The 17,190-nt window shown below is 37.2% G+C and overlaps 1 protein-coding gene across 7 annotated transcripts in view; it reads right to left on the bottom strand.

Annotated features, from left to right (window-relative positions):
• The window catches only part of LOC111059440, a 233,925-nt gene that overhangs the window by 129,564 nt on the left and 87,171 nt on the right, over window positions 1–17,190 (bottom strand). For 5 of the 7 annotated variants that reach the window (XR_005572588.1, XM_039438619.1, XM_039438620.1 and 2 more), the window contains exon 1: window positions 6,400–6,633. The exons of the other annotated variants lie outside the window; for them this stretch is intronic. Coding sequence is in view for 4 of the 5 variants with exons in the window: in XM_039438619.1 (XP_039294553.1) it covers window positions 6,400–6,431 (32 nt within the window). In the remaining variant the exon portion in view is untranslated. Of the gene's footprint in view, window positions 1–6,399; window positions 6,634–17,190 lie in introns of those variants that run through there. 7 annotated transcript variants of the gene reach the window in all.

Raw genomic sequence — 17,190 nt, 5'->3', positions numbered from 1 at the left:
GATTTTTCGTCTCCAGTCTGTATCAAAGGTCTATGAAATTGAGATATCATTGTCGAAGACATGTGTGAAGACATGAGCAAAGACATGCAAAGACCTGTTTAGAGAGGGAGCTTTTATAGTAGAACAATAATATGGAGTACCGTAATTTAAAATTTTCTCTTCTGTAATAGGCTACATTCGTATATAGTAAAGTGAAGATATACGGGAATAAATACGTATTTGATTACTATACATCTGAACTATTCAAATCCAATATTTGCGGTGTTGCTCAATAAAATCCAACAATCTCCTAATTATACAATATCATATAGTTATTGAACGGAAATGCTCATTAATATGTTGTCATTAATCTGTGCATCCCAAATTTAAAGAGAGATGACAACCAAAAACTGTTATTGAAATGTTTCTGCCACACTGACTACTGCAATACTGTTGAATCGATTTCTGTGTAGTGGTGACTGGTGACAAGTTAGCAAGCATGCCCACCGACATTAACCAACTCACACTCTGCTCCCTTTTCATCTCATTCGCTTTTCCTCATCCTCCTCTTCCTCCTCTTCTTCTCCTTCTACTTCTACTACTACTGAGCTACTACTCCTGTCCTGTCTCTTTCTCTATCTCCTATTCTTCCTCCTCTTTCATCTTCACCTCCTTCTTACCCTTCTTTTCCAGTCCTATAATCTTCTTCTTCTTCATCTTCTTCTTCTTCATCTTCTTCTTCTTTTTCTCGTTCCCCTACAACTTCTTCTACCCTTCCTTCTCTTCCTCACTCCTTCATGATTCTCCTTTCTCTCCTCCTCTCCTCTCATCCTTTTGCTTCTTCTCCACCTCTTGGTCCTTATAATCTTCCCCTGATATTTCTCCTTCTCCTCATTCTATTCTCCTTCCCCTTTTCCTCCACCACCTTCTTCTCCATCTCCTACTCCTACACTTCCTTCTCTTACCCTTCCCCGTTCATCATTCATATTCTTGTCTCTCCCACTCTTCCTTCTATTCCTCCTCTTCCTCCTTCTTCAACTTCTTTTCCACCTCTCCCCAGTCATTCTCCATTACCTTCAATCTCTCTTCCACATCCTCTCTCTTGTGACTGCACTTTCTTCTGCTTCTTCTTCTCTTCCTCCTTTTTTAACTTCCCTTCCATCACTCTCCTACACCCTCGCTACTCATCATCCTTTACGTTCCAGTCATTTTCCATCTCCTTCTCTTCTTCCTCTCCCTCTTCTACTCATTCTCTTCGTCATTCGCCTCTTTCATTTTCTCCTCATATCCTTCATGTTCCAGTCCTTTTCCATATTCCTCCTTTTTCTTGCTTCTTCTCTCTCTCCTCCTTTTCCATTACCTTTGTATCGCTCTCTTACACCCCATCTTATTAGTACCGTATTCAAAAATTGTGTTTACAATTTTATTTTATTTTTCATTCTTATTTTGCATCAAATATTATGTATCTAAACTAGTTGATGTCAATAAGGCTCTTCATGGATTCATTCTGTGAGCTTTTGTATGTAAATAAATAAATCTCTTTTGGCCTCACATTATCTTGTGATCTTCTCCCTCTTCTTATTCTCTTCTTCCACATTTTCCATCTCTTCCTACTTTTTCCCATCTCTCTCTTCATCCTTCTCCTTCTTCTCTTCCTCCTACTTTTCCATTACCTCTCAATCTCTCTCCTTTACCCTCTTCCCTCTCTTATACTCTCTCTCTCTCTAACCGCACTAACATCTCCTCTTCCTCCCATTCCTCCTTCTCCTCCTCCTCGTTTTCCATTCCCTTTCCATCTCTCTCCCACACCCTCTCTCTTGTGACCGCACTATCTTGGCAAGCTGTCAGAATTTCAGCAGCACTATTCTCTATTCCACTCAGTGGGAGACAGAAAACAAGCGAAAAAATCATCAACATTTTGTTTTGTTCTGCTTTCAGCGATTAATATTGCGCTGGGCCAGTGCTCACTGCTCATGTCTCTTGCAGTATTGTCAACTTTGTTGTTCTATTAGAATTCCAGTCTCAGTTGACCTAGAGTGATATTCACGTTATGAAGCCAGTGAAAATGAGAGATCTAAAAATTGTAATAATATTTCAGATACTTAAATTGATATTACTTTGTATTGTATTAATAAAGTAAAGAAATCTTGAAGAATTGAGAATAGGCCTATAACCATTTTAAAGTTAATCAGTTGAGTAGTTGAGACGTGATGATGCGTCAAACATAATTTTCCTATCCCGTACGTGTATAAGCCATTTCTTTCCTTTTATATATTAATGTATTGTTTGTCGCGGAGTGGAGCTGATTCTTCCCCACAATGCCTTCTATAGCAGATACTGTAACTCAAGTTATCCCAGAATATCTGAAATTGATATTAATTCATTGTTAATAAAATTAATATAAAGTGACTTGGCTGGCTCAAGTCTGCTTGGTGTCAGAGTTTTTAGGTCGCACCTCATCAATTTTCAATGTCCTCTGACATGACTTTACAACTGTTTTTAGGCAGCCGGGACCGTCGCCTTAACGTATCAATCTGAAATACGAGAATGACCCGAGAAATAGTATATTTCGCACCTAGAGCAGAAAATAGGATTTTTCCGGCTCGAAATCGGTTTTCAAGTCTGAGGCCGTAGGCCAAGGACTAGAAAAGATTGAGTGCCGGAAAAACATTTATGCCCGTGGTTCGAACGATATTTTTCGCCACACTACAGGTATTGCTGACAAAATAAATAAAGAATGCAAAATGAAGAATACTTGTTATCATTCCTATCTCTTGATTTTAGTGGTAGAAGATTTGCAGTCAGGATTTCAGATTCTTTTAAAATTTCACTTGGAATATCATGGGCTTCAAGCATTTTTGAAAATTTGGAATGTGCTAATCAGCAATAAATAATTGAATAAAAATGGTTGAATGCTGAATTAGTTTGATTCGAAACTCGAACTGAAATCATGGCGACTTTGATGAAGAAAGTGGACACTCGCCCGATCTGGCAGATGACTTATTAACTACGGACTTCCAAGTGGCTGGAAAGAGAACACTTTCTGGCCTAGACCGGAAAAGAAACCTGTCAGACGAGAGTTGTTTGCAAACAAGGTCTTTCAGATCTACGTAGGAACTGGAATACAGCTGCTTTCTGTGCAGTGTGGCGAAAAATATATTTCACGGCCGGGATTCGAACCCGGATCTTTATGAATTATGGAATCTATAGCATCTAATCCACTCGACTACGGCAACTTCTAAACACTCTTTTTCTTTCTTCTTCTTCTCCTTCTTCTGCCTTCTCCTCTTCTTCTTTTCCACCTTTCTTCTACTTCTTCTTCTCCACCTTTCTTCTTCTCCTTCTTCTTCTTCTTCTTCTTCTTCTTCTTCTTCTTCTTCTTCTTCTTCTTCTTCTTCTTTTGTCTTCTTCTTCTTCTTCTTCGTTTTCTTCTTCTGCTTATCCTGCTTCTACTACTACTCCTGTCTTCCACGATATAATCAAGATTGCCTGTTCCGGTCTACAGAATAGCCTTTTGGAAAAAAATACTGAAATTATAATTGAAATTCATCTTTATAATCGTGCTTTTTATTTTGAGACCACTATTTTCTTGGTATCCCAACGTCTCACCTGAACTGTATTGAACAACTATCGGCACAAAAGGTATTCAACTTGTTCTTCATGCTTTTTTATGTTTTTGAAGGTACGGATTCAAGGATCCAAAGGTTCAAAGAACCTCAAACGTTAACCGAAGCTTTTATTAAAGTGCGTACAGATATACGCGTCGCGATCATGAGCAATTCACTTTTAATCAGCTGTCTATATCTGTATTTTTACAGAAACGGTTAGATACAGTTATAAAAAGCTAGGCATCAGCTGATTCTTTATTCTTTATTCTTTATTGATTGATATAATAAGTATACATCATATAAATGATAGGGAGAGGAAAAATAAGGTAACCTTGTGCTATTCCTCTCCCCAATTTAGATATGGTTACACATAGTCCGAAATAGGTTAAGTATTGTAGCTCTTCACTTCGCAAAATTTTCAGACCACTAATATGTTCACAAAGTGATTAAAAGTGAATTGCTCATGACCGCGGCGCGTATATCTGTACGCACTTTAATATAAGCTTCGGTTGACGTGTGAGGCTCTTTGAACCTTTGGATCCTTGAATCCGTCCCTTCAAAAATGAAGAACAAGTTGAATGTCTTTTGTTCCATCTTGTTCTTCACACATATCATTAAAGGAATTCTTGAGAAACGAGGAATTCTAGAGTGAATCATCCAGCCCATTAGACAGAGTCGTCCAGCTCAATGAGTTGGAGGGTGTCACACAGACCAGCTATTAATAGTCAAGTCATCACTGAGCTCAGGTACTTGACATTCAAGCACTGCGACTTAAAACGAATTAAGCCGCCTGAACACGCCCCAAGTCCCCAGCCAATCACGTAGCATGTCTCTTCATATGTCACAAGGTGAAGCATATGTCCAACAATGTAATATTCTGACAATTACATACTATGCTCTCCAAGCATGTGAGGCATTCTTCTGCTATGGCTCACTTAATAACTGTGGACTGGCCCATTGTTTTTATTTATGCTGTATTTTTTTATTGAATCATGTGACATGTTGGAATATGAGTGTTTGAATGCAGGTTCGATGCATTTGAATCTCTGCTTCTTCTTCCTCCTTGCCTTTTCTCATTGTTCCAGTAACTATAGTAATTTCATGCTCTGTATATATTGTAAATATCGAAAATAAATTGATTTATTTTTATTTTTTTGGGGTGGGCTCTCCTTGATCTGAGTCTCCAGTTGGAACGATCCTGGGTCGTCTGATTTCTCAGGTCCAACTGCTTCATATTTTTATGAACTAAACCTAGCCATGTGAGACGGATCTTCCTTCCATTATCAATGAAGTTCGATGCATTTGAATGGTAAAAAGATTATCATGCATTTTAGAGTAAGCCCCGTACACACACACATCGATTTTTGTTTGTACGATTTTTTCCATACTTATAAATACTTTTAAATTAACAGATGATGTTTGTCAAGTTCCGATTAATCTGATAGAATTCATAAGGACGGCAAAATATCGTACAAACAAATAGCATATTTCGCACCTAGAGCAGAAAATGAGATTTTTCCGGCTCGAAATCTGTTTTCAAGTCCGAGACCGTAGGTCGAGGACTAGAAAAGATTGAGAGCCGGAAAAACATTTTTGTCCGTGGTGCGAGCGCTATTTTTCGCAAAACACAAAAATAAACTCTCTCTCGCTCTCTCTCTCTCTCTCTCTCTCTCTCTATATATATATATATGAGAATAGTTGTTTACTAAGCACTTCCGAGCAGAAGTGGAAGGTGATAGCTCTAGAAAATCTGAGGTGATCTGAATATCAGGAAATTGTCCAAGTATAAGTATTTTTATTTTTATTCTGATTTGTTTAAATAACCTAAAAGATGATGTACAATTATGTGGGAGGTTGAGTTTATACTTTTTTATTCTTTCAAATGACAATAAGATGATATTATTATAAATGTTTTAATTATTGAATAATGAACACAAATAATGAAAAGTTTTTTGATCAGCTGTTTTTTGATCACCTTTCTTAGTTCCATGTTAGCGGTTGGAAAGGGTACTCTTTCCGGCCTAGGCCGGAAAGAAACCTGTTCTGACGTCAGACGAGAGTCGTCTGCAAACAATGTTTTTCAGATCTACGTAGGGGCTGGAAAACAGCTGCTTTCTGTGCAGTGTGGCGAAAAATCGATTTGTGTGATTTGGCTTAATAGTGTGTTCAAATCAAGTTTGAGATAATAGTCAAAAAGTATTCCTTATCGGTGACCGGAACTTTGGGACCAGTTTTTTTGCCACCAACTAGAAAAAGAGGAATTTTGGGACCAAGTTTGGTGTTTCTACCTGCAAAGTGTCAACATTTGCTTTCATCTTTAAGCCTGGGTTTCATTAGTAGGGTTAGTGGTAGAGCTCCCTGGGCAAGCACAAACTATCTTGTGAACTCTCCCAATAAAAACATTCACGGTAATGTAGAGTCATGGTAGGGTACTAGTTTTTAGTAGAGTAGAGTAGGTAGCACTCTACCAGTTGCCTTCCCCCACCACCGCTCCTCACTCTACTCTACCACTACTATGCTAATGAAAACAGTTTCGAGCTAGTAGAGTAGACTATCATTGACATTTTAAGGTTGGTTCTGTTCACTAGACAACACACTTCACCTACTATTTCCAATTGTAAGGAAAACAGTGACTCGAACAAGTAAGTAGAGTAGAGTTAGTATGCCAGTTATCCGACCACTAACTCTACTAGTGAAAACCAGGTTTAATTCATATTCCTGTTGAATCATATAAAAGCACAAATAATGAAACTAGTAACATTGAAATTACGATGATTTCTATTCTACGTTTATAGATAATCTAGGAACTTACCATGACCATAGATGCCAGAAGCAGGTGAACATAGCAGATTTCACACAGGTAATTCCAGTAAGCACACTAACTATGTCCACTAAGTAACACCAAGTTCTCAAACATTATCCACTCACTGCACCTCATACTGCATTTCATCCTATTTATGCATTTATTTATTCATACAAAAATGAATGATCTATGTATAGGCCTAATCTATCATAATTACTAATAATATACACCATCTATACAACACTAGAGACAAATGATATTATAAGTATTAAATATATAAAAGTAAAAAGTATTAAAGTATGGATTCAATCTATGACTGCACTTAATAGGCCTGGTGCATTCTATACTATGATATTTAACCATAGAGAAACAATAGTGTAAGTAGTTATCCCATGGTATAGGGAATTTATGTCGCAACTTTTACTGTTATCTCAAGCTGAATACTGTCGATTATTGTCAATTTTTACTGTTTTTTGGGGTGAGAGTATATGAACGGCACAATATGAGAGACTACCAGCGTCACACAGCAGCATGGGAAAGAACTACGTGAACTATCGGCTTGGGATAACAGTAAAAGTTGCGACATAAACGTCCTATACCATGGGATATCTACGTATGCTATTGTTTGTCTATGATTTAACTGAGTGGACTTCCTATAAGTAGTTTTTTATCTTATACGTCTTTCAGTAATCTTTCTCAACCACGTCATACCAGACTATCATAGCACAAGCTAATTGATGAAGGGTGCAAATTGGGGTAAATATCATTAGAGGGAACTTCCTTCCAAATTAAAACCGGTAATTCCATTCAATTAATATTGTGAGTATTCCCATATTTTCATTTTTGGGTATCAATGAAATTTGAGAGGTAATCCCCTTCCCAATGATAATATTGTGAGTATTCCCATATTTTCATTTTTGGGTATCAATGAAATTTGAGAGGCAATCCCCTTCCCAAAAATAACCGATATAAAGAGTAATATATTTATAAGTATAAACCGACAAAATAAGGGTAAATATAATTGGAGATAACGCCCATCCCAATAATTCAAAACTGATGATTTCAGATGATAAATATTGTAATCATTTATGTGATTCCATTTTGGGGGATGAATATAATTAAAGATGGGATTCCCTCCCCAATGAAAACAGATAATAACTATTCACGGTAAAGTAAATACAGGCTTCCATTTATTGCTAACCGCTTGTTAATGAGGTCTATTAAAGTTAGCCTCATAATGAACCATGATACAGAACATTACTATAGTGAGGTCCTCGTTAAAATTTCAGTGATGAAAGATAGAAGAACAGCGTTTCCGAGTTTCTGCCTTGCCACTGCCTTCTATAGAAGATAGCTGTTACCGGTATATTATTTGGTATTTTAATCATTCTAAATTCAAAATTTCTAGCTCATATATATTTTTGGACAGAACTTTAAACTTTAACTTTCCTCAGTAGAAACATAACCTATTTTTCGGACATTTTATTATTTATCAAAATTTGGGAACATAATAGTTTTGGTCTATGCCTGTTGCTCTATCCCGATCATATGCATATGATTTGTAATTATATCCACAAATAAATAAATAAATATCTGATGTAATATCAACTGTTCATTCTTGTTCCAAATAATCAATAATTGTTATATTTTATTCACGGAGAAAAAATATTTAGCAATGGTAAATGATAAAGTTTCATGATTGAGATAAAATATTTTATTAATTAATAATAATTCTTCATTGTTGAAAACGATCTGGAACATTGCAGAGCTAGAAAAGGATAACGCTATCTGCTTTGTGGATTGATAGACAAGGATAGAAATACCGATGTTAATCAAATACTATTATATACTTGCAACCCTTGAGACTTTCAGAATTCATCCACTTGAAAATTCATCTTCTAACAGAGAGCAGAGCTGAAAACTGGCCAACAATGGCAGGCTTTCAAAGTTGAAAGATTATGCAGACGAAAATAAATCTCGCAAATTCAGAGTTGTATTTCTGCTCACTGCCAATCACTTATTAATTGTGCCACCATACTGTGACGTAAACTTCAACTTGAATCTTGAAATAGAATTTTCGGATACATCTGTCTCTCTCATTTCACCTCATTCGATCATTCTTTCTATCTCTCACTCACTCTCTGTCTCACACTCTCACTCCACCTTATCATTCGAGCATTTTCTCATTCATACTCTCTCTATTTCTTGTCTTTTCCGCCTATCTCTCTATCGCATTCTCTCTCAACCGTCTCACTCCCTTCCTTTCTCTCTCTCTCTCTCTCTCTCTCTCTCTCTCTCTCTCTCTCTCTCTCTCTCTCTTTCTCTCTCTCTATAAATCTATCTATCCAACTATCTATCCAACTATCTATCCATCTAAAAAAAGATTATATTAAGGTATTCCACATACAATCGGGAGTTAGACTTAGAATAATGTAATGAAGTGTACAAATTCGACCTAGTAAGTGGAGCCACCTACCAGCAGAATTGAGAACTACACCGGTAGGCTTCCCAATCCACCAATCAGAAAAGAATATGGGAGCTGGGAGGTGTGGCTTGCTGCCATTGGTCCGTTATTATCACGCTGAATGACTTTGGCATTCTCTATCATTCCTGCTCTCTTGTACACACACACACTCACTCTCTCTCACTCTAACTCTGTCTCTCACACTCACTCTCATACTCACACTCTCTCTCCTTTATTTCTCTCACAGCATCTCATCACTCCATCATTCTTTCACTCTCTCTTCAGTAATACTATCTTACTCACTCACTCTATCTCTCTCACTCTACTTCATTATTCTTTTGTTCTATCTTTAGGTTAATGTAATCTACCTCACACTCTCACACACTCTCTCTCTCTCTCACGCTGTCTCTCGTTTACTCCACTAACTTCTTGTCTCTATCCACTATCTTATTCTCCTCCCTTGTTTCATATTTATCCTCCTACTCCTTCTTCTTCTTCTTCTTCTTCTTCTTCTTCTTCTTCTTCTTCTTCTACTTCTTCTTCTTCTTCTTCTTCTTCTTCTTCTTCTTCTTCTTCTTCTTCTTCTTCTTCTTCTTCTTCTTCTTCTTCTTCTTCTTCTTCTTCTCCTCCTTCTTCTTCTTCTTCTCCTCCTCCTCCTCTCCTCCTCCTCCTCCCCTCCTCCTCCTCCTCCTCTCCTCCTCCTCCTCCTCCTCCTCCTCCTCCTTCTCCTCCTCCTCCTCTCCTCCTCCTCCTCTTCCTCCTCCTCCTCCTCCTCATCCTCCTCCTCCTCCTCCTCCTCCTCCTCCTCCTCTCCTCCTCCTCATCCTCCTCCTCCTCCTCTCCTCCTCCTCCTCTCCTCCTCCTCCTCTCTCCTCCTCCTCCTCCTCCTCTCCTCCTCCTATATTCTTCTTCTTCCATTTCATCTTCACCCTTATAATTCACACATCTCTCGTGCTCACTGATTCGCTGTCTCTCTCTCACTCTCTCTCTTCTCTCTCTCTCTCTCTCTCTCTCTCTCTCTCTCTCTCTCTCTCTCCAGACTAATGTCACTGCCGTGTAGCTACTGTCGTTTGTGAAAGGGGATCTGTTGAATATTTGATCGCGTCCTGTCTTTGACGTTAACTGGATACCGGGCTTCCTCTGTCAGAGAGATTCAATTGTTGAGGAAAGCATACAGACGCTTTCCCGTTGAAGAAAAGCGTATAGACGATTTTCCGTTGAAGAAAAGTATATATAGACACTTTTCCGTTGATGGAAAGGGTATGGAGGCTTTTTCGCTCAAGTATGAATGGGAACTCCTCCAGTTATGCATACATATTAGATTGTACAAGAATTTTCTGTAATGGACTGAAATTATTGCCAAAAAGAAACTTATCATTTCGAGTATGAGTTATAAAATGTAGTAATATGACATGTTGCTGTATCACCTCGAAGGGAGTGTCTCGATTAAACCAGGTTGCGTTTACACCAGGTCCTATTCTACAATGAACCCTGAAAACCTGGACCAAACGCACACCCCGACTAAACGAGACGGAATGCTTCGATTAGCCGAGTAGTTTACACCAGGTGGTCTAAACGAAACCTGGTCTAATCGAGACACAGGACCTGGTAAAGTCGAACTACATGGTTAATCGAACCATTCCTTATCGTTTAGCCCATGTCTCGGTTAGACCAGGTTCTTGTGTCTCAATTAGACCAGGTCCTGTGTCTCAATTAGACCAGGTCCTGTGTCTCAATTAGACCTGGTTTCGTTTAGACCACCTGGAGTAATCGAACTACTGGGCTAATCGAAGCATTCCGTCTCGTTTAGCCCATGTCTCGATTAGACCAGGTCTTGGTCTAATCAGAAAAGTCCGACCTGAGGTAATCGAACACGTAGACTATTCGAACACCTGGACTAAACGAAATACAACCACCTTGAGCTTACAATAGGCTCAACTCACACTTACGCGACTCAGGTCGAGAGGAGACTCGACTTTAGTCGAGAGCATGTGTTTCCAAATGGTGACACTTAGGCTAGGACCACACGAGCGCACAAAGTGCGCCCGTTGCAACTTACTTTTTGACGTCCGTTGTAGAAATACATAGAAGTGAATTGGTGACAACACACGAGGTACGTGCGTACCAAGTAACGGAAGTCGTAACGGACGGTGATTTTTGAACTGCGCAGGAATGCTACAACGCACGTCGAGACATGCAAAAGTTATTGCTTCGTCTGGTTCCATTGCGTAAAGCCAACTGACGTTGACGCACCACACTCAACTCTCGTGTGGTGTCATTGGCGACGGCCGCAAAAAGTAAGTTGCAATGGACGCACTATGTGCGCTCGTGAGGCCCTAGCTTCATACCAGTCGATTCTAGTCTCCGCGACGTCACCGTTTGAAAACACATGCTCTCGACTAGAGTAGAGTATCTTCTCGACCTGAGTCGCGTAAGTGTGAGTTGAGTCTTATACTAATAGTGATACTATTACCATTGAGAAACAATAACATAATTACGCTATTGTTTTTTCTCTATGCTATTACTTATAGTGATAATATAGAATGTTGCGAGATGGGTAGATCGTTTCTTACCCTGCTTTTCTCTTCATCAGTGATAACAGGCAATATTCAACAGGCAGAGAATCGGCAACGCTCCACTGCCATTATAAACGTGATCATCACTATAGGTAAGGAAATATAGATAGGGGGAGGTAGTAAAGGGTAAGAAAAGGGTAGATCATTGGCTACCCTATGTTTTCTCTCCAGCAGTGATACAGATATCTTCATGTAACAGGCGGAGAATCGACAACCCTGTTTTCCTATCTTTCTCCACTGCCATTATAACGTGTTCCTCACTATAGGTAAGGAACTGTAGATTGGGAAAGGTAGTAGAGGGTAAGAGTAGATTGTTTTTTACCCTATGTTTTCTCTTCAGCAGTGATACGGATATCTTCATTTTACAGGCAGAGAATCGGCAAAAACGTTCTTCTACCTTTCTTTACAATCATTATATTATTGTGGTCCTGACAATAGGTAAGGAAATGTAGCAAGATAGGGGAAGGTAGTAAAGGGTAGGAGAAGGGTAGATCGTTTTCTACCCTATGTTTTCTCTTGAGCAGTGACACAGCACTCTTCAGTTGACATGTAGCAGCTGTTTCTTATTCAACCTGTGCTGCTGTATTTATAATATCAACCCTCCACTCAGGGCCACATCTTCAACCACCCTTTCATGGTTTTATAGAGTGGTTCATCATTATTCCAGTTATTCTTTGAGTCATATGCGATGGTCTGTGGTGTATCCTGTCTTCAATTCTTTTGTTCATAATTGTGTCCATTCACATAGACAACTTGTTTTGTTTCTTCTTCTTCATTTTATGTCTTCTCCTCCTCATGTCTTTTTCTTCTTCTTCTTCTTCTTTTTTGTCTTCTTTTTCTTACTTTTCATGACTATCATATTCTTCTTTTTCTCCCGGCTTCTTCTGCGTCTTTTTTTTGTCTTCATTTCTCCTTTCCCATCACCATCATCTTCTCCTTCTCCTGTCTTCTTCTACTATTTCATCATCATCATCTTCTTTTTTTGTCTTCATTTCTCCTTTCCCATCACCATCATCTTCTCCTTCTCCTGTCTTCTTCTACTATTTCATCATCATCATCATCATCATCTTCTTCTTCTTCTTCTTCTTCTTCTTCTTCTTCTTCATCTCCTTTTCTTTTTCTTGTTCTTGTTCATCAACATTACTATCAACAACATCATCATAATTATACATTCTCCTTCTTCATCATCATCATCTATTCTGCTTCCTCCTCCTCTTCTTCTTCTTCTTCTCCTTTATCTTCTTTTTTCCTCCTTCTTCTTCTTCATCTTCTCCTTCTACGTCAACATCTACATCTCATCTTTCCCTTCTCGGTCATCATCATCATCTTCTTATTCTTCTTCTCCTATAAAATATCCTTCTTAGAGAATCGACAATTATTTGTTGAAACACCGCCGATTTATGAAGTTACATCACATTATTATATTATCGTTATTCCAATTGCATTAATATTTATTCTCATTGATTAATTATTTATACTTTGTGAAATTCGTTGAATAACTAGCATTATCGTCATTGTAATAATGTAAATTAGTGTATAAGCCAGTAAATATTGTAACATACATAAATAAAGAAATCCAATCTAATCTAATCTAATCTGATCCCACTTCTGCTCTCCACCTCCTCCTTTCTCTGTTTCTACTCCTCCTTCTTCTTCTTCACCAGTATTCTTCATGTAACCACTACATCCCCATTAGGCTGTGCGCACACCAATTAGTCAAGACAAGACATGATCAGACACGTTTAATCACAATACTTCACATAGTTCCTGATGAAGACATGTCTAATTGCAATGACTAATCAGTGTGTGTTGCGTCATAAGCTACATTGTGAAGCATTGTGACAAAACGTGTCTGATCATGTCATGTCTTGTCTTGACTAACTGGTGTGCGTCTAGCCTCACTCCATTTTTAGTTTCAATTTTATCATAAAAGTCAAATTTCCCTTCAATCCTTCAACCCTGAAACGTTTTTAGCACTACTAAAGATATCTGGGATGATATTCTACATCCGATTCTGACGTTGAATTGGAAATTTGAGAAAGTTGTAATTTTACACGATTTGGCAACCCTGTAATTTCTTCGGAGGGCCAAGTCTCAACTTATTTTACAGACTTTTATTCCCAATCATCAGCATGTAATGTCAGCATTTTAAACTTAACCTCACTTTGGACTATTTATGTGCCAAAATCAAGGAATTGAAGAAGTTTTGGGCAATTGCCTGTTTCTCTTTCCAAATATCGTGTTTGTGACTGTTCTAATAAATGAATAATAAATGAATAATGAATGTTTATCATTGCAGTGTCATTTTCCGCTTATGACGCAATTGAAGAGATGTTAAATAATTATTCAGGTGAAAATTTCCAGTGAGTAGACGTGGGCTTGTATAACAATCGCGTAAATGAGTCTATTGTCATCTATTGTCAATGATCAGCCTACCTGAACAAATGCACATTGTAAATAAATCAATAGGATTTACGGTCTGTGGCATATACTCATTGTCAGATACACATATTATACTGAATATTATTCCGATTTCACATAACTTTCTAAAAACAGATTTACTGTAGTCAGGTTCACGTTACAGAGACAGTATTTGATCCTTGTCTATCATTCGACAAAGCAGATAGCGCTATCCTCTTCTAGCTCCGCACGGTTGCCAGATCGGTTTTCAACAATGTAGAAATGTAATTAATTGGCAAAATATGAAATCTCAATTTTAAATCTCACGTTACAATTGCAGTATTAGATCAACATTGATGTTGCTATCCTTGTCAATCATTCGACAAAGCAGATAGCTCTATCCATGTCTAGCTAAGCATAGTTGCCAGATCGGTTTTTAACAATGTAGAAATGTAATTAATTGACAAAATATGAAATCTCAAGTTTAAAAATGTATTTTTTAATCATTGAAAAATATTTTTTCCTGACGATTGTAATAAATTATTCTAAACAATAATATACAGTTAATAATACATCAGATATACCGGTATCTTCTATAGATGCAGTGACAAGGTGAATAATGGGCAACACTGCTCTCCTATCTTTCTCCACTACCAGCATCATAACGTTAAGCTCACTATCAATTTTATCTATTTATTTATCTATTACATTCCACAATCATAATATCAAATAAAATCAAATTTTTATTATTGTCTGAATCAAACATTGATTGCATGGACAAAAGTCAATTGAAATTAAATTGATTATTGGGAGAGAGAGAATCAACAGGATAAACCCAAAACTGTTACTCTCCCTAATTTTGATAGAAATTGTCCAAATGAGGTTTTTATTCCACTGTAGTGAAAACTTGAAGTTTGAACATCGACGAAGTGGAATATAGTGGTGATGAAGCCCTACGATAGGCCGTTAGCTGTTGACCAATGAAGGTTGAGCTTGACTGTCATTGGCCGAGCGACTAGACACGCCCGAAAGCATCCCAAATTTGGTCATGAGAATCGTTCAACAACGAAAACCAAGTGGAAACTTAGTACTGTAACTAATAAAACTGAATGGAAACTGAAAGTTACTAATGGATCTGTTAATTCCAAGACCCTGCATTATTCTTCTACCATAGTTGGGGTTGTACCAATCTAGGGAATGCATGTTTTGAACAAAGATTATTTATAAAAATCCAGATAAAGCCAGATTAACTAGTAGTTCTGTGAACAGTAGACCTCGCGCTCAGTAAGTTACATTGACCTGTTGATATGTTTTCTCAAAAATTAATAAATAATTTATCAATAGATTCAAAATCTCTAGAAACAATCCTGAATGAACATAGAGCTTTCTGTTCTATCGTACACGTGACGTGTCGTCCCGGAATGTGAGTGTGAGCGCTGTTATCAGGTCTGGCTGCAACTGCCTACAACGTTGATGGAAAGATACATTTTCAAGATGTTTGATGTTTTTGAACGGGTAGTATTATAGTCTACTGTCTACTAACGTTGATGGAAGATACATTTCCAAGATGTTCGATGTTTTTGAACGGGTAGTATTATAGTCCACTAGACAGCTGATTTATGATGAATAATTCTATAGTCTGATTTTTACTCTAATATTGACGTATGAAGGAGGCTCTTTTTTCCTTTTATTATCCTTGAAATGCAAAATTTCCATAAACCTTGTATATACGTCGACGCGCAATATTAAAAGGAACATACCTGTCAAATTTCATGAATATCTATTTCCGCGTTTCGCCGTAAATGCGCAACATATAAACATTTAAACATTCAAACATTTAAACATTAAGAGAAATGCCAAACCGTCAACTTGAATCTTGGACCTCACTTCGCTTGGTCAAATATTGGATTCATACACTTAGCAACCAGTAGCTCAGGTGTTAATTTGCTAATTGTTTCTTCCACTTCCAATTCGATTATTATTATAGTTCTTTTTACTGCTTTTAAGTTGTAAAGGGAAAAATATGGAAAATGAGAGAGAATTAGAGTCATGAATATTTACCATACTTCTCATAATATGTCGGACTGCTTCTAAGTAGTTTAAAATCTCTGAAACCATGAGAAGTGACACAGGATTCATACACCTTACGATATATAATTTATCATGCTTCTCATAATAATTATGTCTCGATGCATCTATGTATTTTATACTCCAGATTTCGTGCTCGAGTTCTATGCTTTTTTCGTATATCCTCAGCCTAGGCTCTATATTTGTTGGATTCCATATTATGAGAACTCTGAGTCTCTAAATAAAACTATGATCTGGCTCACAACTATTTCTATTGTTCTTTTTGGAAGAATAGCCCACTTCGATGTCTGATTTCAAATTGAATATTTTATCACATTCCTAGTTGGATTAATATTTTATCCTTTCCTGTAGGCTATTACATAATCAAGTTTCGTATTATCATAATTACATCAAATAATGTGTTAAATAACTGGCTTATTTGTAAATGAGTGTGTATCATTCGAGGTCTATGGCTGTTACCAATATTGTAACAAATGTATGTCATTCTGGAAATCATATAATTTTACCAAACTCAGAGTTTATCAGAGATTGACAATGGTGTAATAACCGAAACCGGTCTTTCTAATTATTATAAATCTGTGGTTTTTCGACAATTTCTTAGTCTTTTTCATTTAATATGAATAATTACCACAATATCAACTTCTCAACTACACAAAACAAATTTCACAAATCTCACCTATGAATTATAGGTTAATTGTAGCTGATTCGATAAAATGTTGAATTTTTCACTTTGACGAATATTTCGTCATTCATATTGCTCCAAGAGCCAAAACAGCTTACATTAATCCATGGATTACAAGGTATTATAAACTCAAATTGGAGGAAAACGTTGTGAAATAAATAGGAGAGTAGTTTTAAAATAATGCCAAAGACTATAAAACCAGTGTTTTAAATAAGATACATGTTCATATTTCTTGAACCAATAGCAGTTAATTATGAAATTTGTATTACAAATCTTTTCTATTCATCTATTTCACAACAGAATCAGAATATTGAAATAGGAGTATGAATACGATAGGAGTATGAATTGTAGGAAAAAAAATTCTGAAATTTAATTTTCTTGATTACTTCCTAAGCACCTCAAATCCCCACAAAAGACATCAATTTCCTCTTGAAAAAAAAACACATTTTGACTAGACGGATTTCTTGCTCATGCAGGGTAATCCATCTATAATAATAAAGGAAAGAATTTACTTATACACATACGGGAATTGACGAATGACGCATCATCACGTCTCAACTACTAGACTGATTAACTTGGAATTTTGCATA

The sequence above is a fragment of the Nilaparvata lugens genome, chromosome 12 (assembly GCF_014356525.2).
Source record: "Nilaparvata lugens isolate BPH chromosome 12, ASM1435652v1, whole genome shotgun sequence".
NCBI lineage: Eukaryota > Metazoa > Arthropoda > Insecta > Hemiptera > Delphacidae > Nilaparvata > Nilaparvata lugens.
This window is presented reverse-complemented; position numbering and strand designations above follow the sequence as displayed.